Source organism: Manis pentadactyla, chromosome 2 (assembly GCF_030020395.1).
Source record: "Manis pentadactyla isolate mManPen7 chromosome 2, mManPen7.hap1, whole genome shotgun sequence".
In the NCBI taxonomy this organism is placed as follows: domain Eukaryota; kingdom Metazoa; phylum Chordata; class Mammalia; order Pholidota; family Manidae; genus Manis; species Manis pentadactyla.
The window spans coordinates 38382209-38393215 of NC_080020.1; the positions used below are offsets into that span (position 1 = coordinate 38382209).

The 11007-nt window shown below is 44.0% G+C and overlaps 1 protein-coding gene across 1 annotated transcript; it reads left to right on the forward strand.

The window, feature by feature from the left end:
• Positions 1 to 4393: 4393 nt before the first annotated feature.
• Positions 4394 to 5650, forward strand: LOC118930224 (protein FAM171A1-like). Its single transcript, XM_057491492.1, has 2 exons — positions 4394 to 5369; positions 5485 to 5650. The coding sequence occupies exons 1-2, from the start codon at positions 4499 to 4501 to the stop codon at positions 5496 to 5498; spliced, it is 885 nt and encodes a 294-aa protein (XP_057347475.1). The 5' UTR covers positions 4394 to 4498; the 3' UTR covers positions 5499 to 5650.
• The last annotated feature ends 5357 nt before the right edge of the window (positions 5651 to 11007 follow it).

An 11007-nucleotide genomic window follows, 5' to 3' on the forward strand; every position in this document is an offset into this window, starting at 1 on the left:
AAAAGCATTTGAGCAGTTTCTGTTCAATCAGACAAACCTCATTCTGAAAAACTACAGTTTTAGGGTAAAGTGCATCTTTTGACATCTGTTTTAAATACAACAAGTACATTTTCCAGTTTTTTAAAAAAACTTACTAATAATTTAGTGTTACTCAAATTCCTACACATTAGAGCTGAATATGCATCCAAGAAAGACTGGGGGAGAAGAAAGCACATTTTGTGCACAGAGTAGCTCTCCACAAGGTAGAGTCAAAACTCCTGACTTAAAATCAGATCTCGGTACACATCCGTTTTCTTTGCAGAGATGTACCAAGTATAGCCTACTGCTGGTAAGTCTGTTCTTTACTTCTAGTTTTTCATAGGTACATAAAAACAGGATAAACATCTAAATATGTCTGAAAGTCAACTAGCTGATTTTGACTCCTACGAGAAGTGCTAAATTTAATTAGGAAGACAAAGAATCCAGTCTGAAAAACCAAGTTTACAACTATGAAATTCTTCATGTGCTAATGTTTTCTGCATACCTTAAAGTGCTCTTACCTGTTTATTTATTTGTAAAACGCAGTTAGCACCACCTACACTAGCTACATCAAATGATTCTTGTGAGGGCAAAGGCAGGTTAGAAAATGCTTTGAAAATGTTTAATTAGGTACCAATGTGAGACAGTATTATCCATGTTAATTTCTTTTCCACTGAAAAGTATTTAATACTTGACATTTTCCATAGCACAAGTCACTTAAAAGAAATAGGGCTTAATAAATGATAGCATGTTTCCCCACTGTGACCCATAAACCTATGATACTTTAAGAAGAATGATGAACAGAATTTACCAAGAGAAGAAATTGAGGCTGCAGATGTCCCCAGGTGCTGCAAAATAGTCATTATGGATGACTGTGATCCATGTGCTAAATAAGTACATGAATAAGTAAGTGATGCTCTGCCCAGTTGAAAGTTTGTAGCCAAGTAACAGCTGCAGTCTTAAAGAAATAAACTCTTATAGGAGTAGCCAAACCACATATGCTTTGTCTTAATTTTCTCTTGCTCAGAATGGAGTTTTACTCCCACTCATACATAATGGGAGTAAATTTTCCCCATTTTCCAAGGCCGGACTGATTCCATCACTGAAATTATAAGTCAGGTTACATAGAAATCCATCTATACCCTGCATCTTGATATTCTAGCCTTCTGTGGGGGGCAAAAGCAAAGTTTTCTATCACTAGGCCAACTAAGATTAAAGCTGAAATGATGAACCAGAATTTTTGTTTTACAAGACAGCAGAGGTAGTAGAAACTTCTCAATTTCATTGCGAAGGGAGTCAGGGCAGAGCTATGGGAAGGCAGAAGTGGAAACTATGGATGTCATCTTAGCTCACTCTGCAGGACTTTGTTTCTTTTTTTTTCTTTTTCTTTTTGTTCTCCTTTATTTCTGGTTTATTTAACTCCTCATAATGATGAAACTTGCCCATATTGTTGCATGTAGCAGTTCATTTTTTGTTTTTATATTTTTGCGGAGTAGTGTTCCTTTATTATGCATATACTACCATTTCTTTATCCATTTTCCTATTGTTGGGCATTTGTTTCTTCTCTGTTATGAATAAAGCCACCAAAGACATTCTTATACCAGTCTTTTTGTAGATATATGTTTTAATTTCTCTTGGGCAACCTAAGAGTTGAATAGCTGGGTACAGAGGACTGACAGCACTGAACTGAGTCATAGGTGTTTAATTGTATAAGAAAATGACAAACAATTTTGCAAAGCAAATGACCATTTTATCCTCCCACCAGCAAGGGAGTTTTGGTGGCTTCATATTCTTTCCAGTATGTGACATTGTGGATCCATTTGATTTTGGTGATTCTAGTGGGCATGAAGTAGTGTGTTGGATATTAGTGATGACAGTGAGCCTCCTTGCATTCCTTTTAATTTTAGGGTTAAAGTGCTCAACATTCACCATAAAGTAGGCTGTAAGGTAAACATTTTGTGTAAATGCCTCTTACCAAATTGAGAAAGTCCCCTTCTATTGCTAGTTTGCTGAGTGATTTTACCACAAATGGTTGTTGGACTCTCAAGTGCTTCCACTACACCTATTAACAACGTTGTATGTTTTTCTTCTCCTTTATTCTATTAATGAAGAGAATTTCTTGATCTGTTTCACAAATATGAAGACAACCTTATTTATATATTTATATATTGCTGGATCTGATTGCTAATATTTTGCTAAGGACTTGTGTGTCTGTGTTCATGAGGAATATTAGTCTGCAATTTTCGTGATCAGACTTATGCTTTAAAAGTCTAATTCTGATTGCTGTGTTGAGAATGGACTCCTCAGGAAACAAGTTTGGAAGCAGAGAGGCCAACAGGGTGATACTGAAGTTATCCAGACAAGAGAGGCTCAGTAGTTAGGTGACTTTGGGCAAGCCAGACACTATCTTGTGGCCTCCATTTATCAACCTGAAATAATGCTTTTTTCTGTTTATGACTTCGTTGTCGTGCCTTTAAAATCTTCTCCCTTTTTGTTGCCCTTTGGAGCATCTCTCTGCTTGCGAGAGAGGATGCTGCCCATTCATGAATCACTTAACAAAACCAATTAGATCTTCAAATGTTCTTGGTTGAATTTTGTTTTCTAACACAATAACTGGACCATATATATGAAAGAGTGGCTCTCAAAATACTGGGCATCAGGCAGGAAGGACAGCAAATCACAACTAGATTCCAGCCCCCTAAGCCTTTTCCTGCCCCTTCTCCAAGCCTCAGAGCATCTTCCGGGGCCGCTCCCCGACCGGACATCAGGCAGTCTGAGTGACTCGTGACTCCCTCTTTCCCTCTGTTTCGCACTCTGCCTCCAGGGCACCGCCCAACTCACTGACCCCCAACGCTGCCACCCTGAATTCTGCCGATCTACTAAAATGTAGCAGGGAACGGGGAATGAGACAGGCACACAGATGTCTCCAACGCAGGAAAGGCGCACTGGGCTGTTGGCGATGCAGCTCAGACCGTGCCGCCGTGCGGGGGCTCCCTGCGTCGTGGGGAGAAGCTTCAACGACTGAAGCGGTAAGGCCCGGGACCCCTGGGGCTCGGCTCTTCCTCTGCCAAGTGATGGCGTGGACTAGATGCTTCCAAGGTCCTGACAGCAAAGACCCCACACCCGGGTGCCGAGCAGAGGCCCCCCTCCCGGAAGCCGCAATGCCCAGGGGCTAGGAGTGCAGACGTCACGGGAACCGGCGAGGGCAGCTCCCAACATGTGCCCTTCTCCGCAGTCAGGGGCCGAGGGCCCGGGGCCGCTCTACCCGGCCCGGCAGCCGCGCAGCCCGTGCGGCGCAGCGCCAGGACCGCGCGCCGCCGCCGGGCGCCCGGCGTCCCGAGGCCCGGTGGGGTCGCCCGGGAGACGCCCACGTGCCCCGCAGCCCCGCCCCCGCCCGGGCGGCCGCGCGCGGGGACCGCCGCTCCCCAGGACTTTGTTTTTTAATATAGGTTTTGTTTAATCGTGAAGCAGTGATAATTTGCTTAATCATTCCTTTTACAAATAGTTACAGACTACCTACTCTATGCTAGCTCTGTGACTATCTTCAACTCTGCGGTTCATACAGAGAAATCACTCACCTCGGTGGCTCATATCAACTCCTGGGGTATTGAAAACACACATGTACTGAGAGAAACTGTTTAAATATCTTAAGATCTAAACCTTTAAATGTATGAATATTTAATTTTCAAATCTACTAACATACAAAAACCTCGGATACTGAAGTAATTCAACCTGAACCTCCATATTCTTAGTGGATCATCATTAAAATCTACATCTCCAACCTCTGTCGTCTTTACCTTTAAAATCTTTGTAGTGTCTCAAGTTCAACATTTCTATCAAAGCCTTAAAACTGACCTTTAAATGCAAAAAAAGGGGGTGTTTCCTTTTACTCCTCAGGTGGAATTCTCTCTGTCATTAGATTCTCACATGGGCAGCCCCAAAGCTACCACATCAAACCAGTCATTCCTATTTCCCATTGCCACCTCTCCAGTGCTGGTCTCCTTGTTTTAATCTGACCAATGGCATCATTCTCTTAACTGGCGACCCTGTCTATGTACAGCACTATACACTCCTCCCCATAATCTGTTTCACACATTGTTGACAAAGTAATCCAATATTCCCCAAACGTGATATCAAATACAATCACTTCTTCCTCAAAAGTTCTCCAATGAGGCTCTTCCGGGAAACCCACCGGGGCGCGCGGAGGAGGGAGCGGTGGTGGGCTGCGGAACCCGGCGCCGCGCCCGGAGGGGCGGGGCCAACCGAACGGCTGGCCCAGCGCGCGCGTAGCTAGGCAACAAGGAGAGACGCGGCGTCCGGACGGCGCGCGCGTAGCTAGGCAACAAGGAGAGACGCGGCGTCCGGACCGCGCGCGCGTAGCTAGGCAACAAGGAGAGACGCGGCGGCCGGCCGCCCCTGACGCGCCTCTCCGTCCCGGTGGTCGGCGAGCGGAAGCCGCCCGGGGCCCTGTGGCGCGGAGATGAGCAGGTCTGCGGCGCTCCTGCTCTACTTGCTGGCCTGCAACGTCTGGAAGGCGGTGACCAAGACGCTGAGGGAGCCCGACGCGGGAGTCCAAGAGGTCACGCTAAAGGTCCATGTCAGTGACGCCAGCACCCATCAGTCTGTCCCAGATGCGCTCATCGAGATTTTCACCAATCAGGTCTCTATCGCCTCTGGCACTGCGGGGACAGATGGTGTTGCCTTCATCAAGTTCCAGTATAAGCTGGGCAGTCGGTTGATCGTCACGGCCACAAAGCACGCCTACGTGCCAAACTCAACCCCGTGGAAGCCCATCCGGTTACCCGTGTTTTCTTCCCTGAGCCTTGGCTTGCTTCCAGAACGATCTGCGACTCTAATGGTATATGAAGATGTTGTCCAAATAGTATCAGGATTCCAAGGTGCCCGGCCACCGCCTCGTGTGCATTTCCAGAGAAGAGCTCTGCGATTGCCTGAGAACACCAGCTATAGTGACCTGACCGCTTTCCTCACGGCCGCCAGTTCCCCCTCAGAGGTGGACAGTTTTCCTTTTTTGCAAGGATTAGATGGAAATGGAACAGGAGACGGCACCAGATACGACCTGACGCCAGTCACAGCCGTCAGTGTCCACTTGCTCGGCAGTGATGGAACAGCAATGCTGGTGGATGGGCCCATTTATGTCACCGTGCCCCTGGCCACACAGAGCAGTCTAAGGTACAATGCCTATGTCGCAGCATGGCAGTTCGACCAGAAGCTGGGAACGTGGGTGAAGAGTGGTCTAGGCCTTGTCCACCAGGAAGGCAGTCAACTGACGTGGACATACATTGCTCCTAAGTTGGGGTACTGGTTGGCGGCCATGTCCCCCCCCAACCCAGGTGCCGTTGGCACACAGGACATTAGCCCGCATCACATGGTGTTTCTTTTGGCCATTTTAGGAGGAATGTCTTTCATACTTTGGGTTTTGCTGCGTCTCCTTTTATATTATTGCAGGCGGAAGTGCTTAAAACCCCGTCAGCACCACAGAAAACTGCAGCTTCCTGACGCCCTGGAGAGTTCCAAAAGAGATCAGTCAACCTCCATGTCCCACATCAACTTGTTGTTTTCCCGGCGTGAGTCGGAATTCCCAGGCCCGCTCTCTGTCACTAGCCACGGCCGCCCGGATACCCCAGGCACAAAGGAGCTGATGAGTGGAGTCCACTTAGAAATGATGTCTCCCAGCGGAGAGGGGGACATGCGCACCCCCATGCTAAAGCTTTCCTACAGTACCTCACAAGAATTCAGCTCCCAGGAGGAACTTATGTCTCATAAGGTAGAGGACAAAAGCCAAATCTCCTTTGAGAACCTGACGCCAAGCGGGACCTTGGGAAAAGACTACTGTAAGTCTGTTGAGAGTTTCCCCTTAAAGTCCAGAAAATCTGTGGAAAGAGAAGGCTACGAGTCCTCTTGCAACAGTGACTACAGGAGGAGTTACAATGCCATGCTGTCACAGCCTTTATTTGAAAAGCAAGACAGAGACAGCCAGGCCTCCGGGAACCATATTTCCACAGGAAGTAAGCTCACTGTTCAGGAACACATGTACCCTACACCCTCATCTCCTGAAAAAGAACAGCTGCTGGACCGCAGACCTATGGGATGTATGATGTCGAGATCAGTAGACCACCTGGAAAGACCCACATCCTTTCCACGGCCCGGACAGTTGATCTGCTGCAGTTCCGTTGACCAGGTCAATGACAGCGTTTACAGAAAGGTGTTGCCTGCGTTGGTCATCCCCGCTCACTACATGAAACTCCCAGGGGACCATTCCTATGTCGGCCAGCCCCAGGTCATCCCGGCTGACCAGCAGCTTGAGATCAAAAGGCTGCAGGCAGAGCTGTCCAGTCCTCATGCAGGGATCTTCCCTCACCCCTCCTCCCAGATCCAGGCCCAGACCCTGTCCTGCCAGGCAATCTCTCAGCAGCACTTGCAGGGCGCAGGTACCCAGGAGTGGACCCCGCAGAACACATCCATGTCAAAGTCCCTCTCCATCCCAGCATCCCTGAATGATGCGGCCTTGGCTCAGATGAACAGCGAGGTCCAGCTCCTGACTGAAAAGTCTGTGATGGAGCTTGGGGGTGGGAAGCCACCCCCACACCCCCGGGCGTGGTTTGTCTCCCTGGATGGCAGGTCCAACGCGCATTTTAGACATTCCTACATTGATCTCCAAAGAGCTGGGAGGAACGGAAGTAATGATGCCAGTTTGGATTCTGGTGTGGATATGCATGAACCAAAATCTGCCCGGAAGGGAAGAGGAGACCCTTTGTCTCTTCCACAGAACCACCCTGCTGTCCAGGAGCATCCGCAGAAAGAGTCTAGGGCTGCGGACAGCACGCCCTACATGCAGCTTGTGTACCTGGATGACAATGACCAAAGTGGCAGTGAGTGTGGCACCACCGTCCGCACCCCCGAGGACAGTGCCCTGAGATGCCTGCTGGATGGCTCTGGTCGGAGATGCGGCAGCCAGCTGCCCAGCCTGCAGGAGGACACGACAAAACGAACTTCAGATGTTCCCCAGGAGCCACTGGCCAGTTCGCGACAGAGGTCTGCTCAGGAGGAGGAGGAGGAGAAGGAGGAGAAGGAGGAGAAGGAGGAGAAGGAGGAGAAGGAGGAGGAGGAGGAGGAAAAGCATGGGGATGACCAGGGTGAAGACAAGATGAGTCCCTGGCAGAAATGGGAGGAGAGGCCCCTGATGGCAGTTAATTAACATTAAGTGAGCTTTCACAGAGCCACCCACCAGGGGAATATAATAAAATTGCCAAAAATTCTTTTTAAGGAAGCACTTCCCTGTGCAGAGGAAGTTGAACAACAGCAGCCGTGTAAGTGGGTGGACTTCTCCTGCATCACTGCTTGCTGTGTAAATGTTAGAAGGTAATTAAAGTTACTACTCAGAGGAAAGGACGATGTTAATGGATGCCTCACCTCCAGGGAGATGGCCAAATGTGTCTGAATGTCGTCCCACGTACTTGATGTCCACCCAGGACACTGAGAAACCACACATGACATTTAGGTTCTTATGATGACCTCAGTTCTCCCTCAGATTCTGGGAACAGATGAAACTCTTTTTGCATTGCTTGAATCAATTTTATCATGATAATGCTCCTGTGAAGTTATTGAGACCGAGGTGTGCATTATCTCAGAGGAAGCTGTGCATCGCTGCTTTGTGCTCCTGCTTTGCTTAGGTTATTGCTTTGGTTAGACTTCCTTTCAGGTTTGCTTTTTTTAAAACACAATTTGATTATAAGGGTTTTAGTCCTTCGTTCTTGTATGTTCTGCTTCTCTGCTTCTCTATTCCATGTTCTGCGTTCTTCATTCTTGTATGTTCTGCTTCTCTGCTTCTCTATTCCATGTTTCCTTTCAGAAACTCCTGAGTGACATCTCTTAACATCTGAGGCTTTTAATGAAATCAGTCTGAAGTTTTTATCAGCTGAGAGTCCTTCAATTCTGGTCCCATTAACTCCAAGTGCCTTTTTTACAGTGACAACAGACAGTCCCCTCACTTTTCTGTTTTTCTTAACTCCTTTAATGGAGCTGCCTGGATTTTATAAAGCTGTTAAATGATACCCCTTTTCTTTAAAATGCATGCTTCCAAGTGCCCATCTGTGCCCAGAATTCCCATTTCAGTGCAGTATTCATGTGTGACGTGGATTCTGTTTAGCTAAGGTAGACTAGAGGACACTTTAGAGATCCCCTGCCTGCCTCCATCCTTTGGCCACTAGCCACTGTTATGGTTTCATTGGCTGTTTGTATATATGCTTACTATTAACTCTGGAATCCTATGGGCTGAGCTTGCTCACCAAACTTGGAGTATGGACTGAGCAAGTGAACTGAATGTGATTATTAAGAAAAATCTTATGTAGTATACAGAAGTGCCAGAATGACTCTTCTGTGCATTCGTCTTAAAGAGCTGCTTGGTTATCCAAAAATGAAAATTCAAAATAAACTCTGAAGAAAAAAAAAAAAAGTTCTCCAATGAATTGCCTTTTCCTTCATAATAAGTTCACATTTTTATTTTTTACGCTATGTATGCTCTCATAGAAATCTTGCCCTGGATGTCTTTTGAAAGTGTCCTTGTTTAAATTTACTTGCAACATTCCTTCTCAGAGACTCCTGAAAGGCTTTTCTGAGTGCTGTTCCTTTACGATTGTTCTTTTGTCAATATTTATTACATGTACCATGCTTAGTATTTGAGACTTCATTAAACTACTTTACACTGTTAATTGTCTCTGTTCAACTCATTTCTCTCGAATTAGATTGTAAGATCCTATGGATAGGATTTGGCCTTAAACTTCTCTGCATTTGTATTTAAAACATTTTCTCTTCAGCATACAGCCAATGCCCCAAGTCTAGTGTGGATAGAGAATATTTGGTGGCTATGTTAATGATGCTTGTTGTCTGTTGAAGGAAGAAAAATCTCACTAACATATAACAACACAAAGAGAAAGAGAAAAAAACAATAATTTTAAATGTAGGAACATATTTAGTTCCAAATTTAATGAATATTTAAAAGTACCAGTAGTCGGCAATCTTTACTCAATAGTCTTTCAGGAAAATCTCAGTTTGTCAGGATCTGTTAAGTTTCCTTTGTTCTTCAGGGAAGTGGACTTTGGGGTGATCCAGTTTTGAATCTAAGTACAGATTTATTTCCTCGTAGAAAACAACTTCATAAAATACTTAAATAAAAAAGAAGAAATGGCTTTCTGTGTGTATTTGCATATGTTTTCTCCTTCCTTCAAATTCTAAAACACAGTAAAATTGAGATATTCATAATAAATTGTCACAGCCCCATAGCCTATAATTCTGTCAATAGAATTTCTATCCATTCTCCACAAAGCCCTTGAATATACAGAATTAGGAAATAAACTCATTGACTTAAACCCAGGGACACAAATCCCTAATCAGAACCCAAGCACTTATTATGAGACTGGGTCTTCCGTTTCCTTGCAAAGAATGTAGAGGTGTATTGTACATCTGGAAATTAACTGAGTTCACATGGCGTGGATACAAGCAATGGTTACTAAACAAGTGAGCAAGATGCAAAACCATCTGAGCTAGTCGATCAGTGTGCTGTAGGGAGAGGAGCCTGTGGCTGTTTTTTCTTTCCCTCTCCTCTTCTCTTTGACAGACAGCAGCACATGAACATTATTTGTTAGACTATTCTACCCATGCAGTTTTTCACTTTGGTTCAAGGAAATGAAAACTGGCATTGCTCTTTCCCACATGGATTGAAAGAAATCAATACGATAGTGAAAATATTGCTGATTCTAGGGATCTGGAACATCAGAATGCCTCTAAATTTCAAGTGATTCTTATTATGAGGCCTGAACTTTAAATTTTATTAAGAAGTAAATTACTGAGTGCTTTTTCGAAAAACCTTTAAACAGATGGCACTAAAGCCCCCTTTTGAAATTATAGATGAATCATCAATGATAAAGTCTACATATCACTAGTATATCACACATTAGGTTCAATATATGGAGAAAAAGTTAAGTATGATCCAAATGATTGTGTTATTGTGACAATTTTTATGTCACTACCTATGAATTCATCATTATAGTCTTTAAAAATACCATATATCACAACATAGTTGGGAATTCAAATAAAAAGAAGAAATTAAAAATACATGAATCAGGTTATATTTTAGAGTTTTCTCAATTGTTATTTGATAGTTCAATAATAGTGAATTATGTTTTCACTTTGTAGCATACCTTTCAGTGAACCAAATCCCCTTTTATAACCTTTTCATTATCTTTTTATAGAGAATCCCACAGTACACCACTATGCATTTACTGCTATTTAAGTGAAGATGTTAGATAGCAAGCCTTGTGAAGACATAAGTGTCTAGCAATGATAGAGAATTATAGGAAATAAAGATACTATCAAATTCCTGAATAACTGTTAACACATGTCATGAGCTTAGTCCTTTCTCCATCTATTATTTTATTATCATTTGTGATTAGTTCATTTTTTTCATTTACTCTCATTTGTTTTGATGTGTATTTGCAGAGACTGCTTCAAAGTTCAAACTTATCTTTGCTCTGTGTCTGCAACTTACTTAATTTCTGTAAAATGAATCTGTTCCAGTGGAACTTTGAGCTGTTTAAACATGGAAACTTTGTGAGTCTCATCTTATTCCTAAAATGGTATCTAGCACATGGCAGGCGGTGGGTTAATATTTGAGGGACGATCAAGTGTGTATGCTCGAAATTTGAAATAAAAGTTGGCAACTAAGGGGCTTTAATGAGGAAATTAATTTACAAAATTAAATTGTTCATCCAATGTGGTTTTATAAGTAAGCACTTTTCCCATTTTATAACTAGGAGCAGCTGTTTTAAACAAAAAATGCAATAATTAATTTAGATGCATATTTTTAATGATTTAAGATTCATTAGTGATTGTGATGAACATGTATTTGAGCATACTTATTAAAATATTTTGTTAGTGAGGTATTTGCACAGAGATTTGGCAACAAAGCTGTCT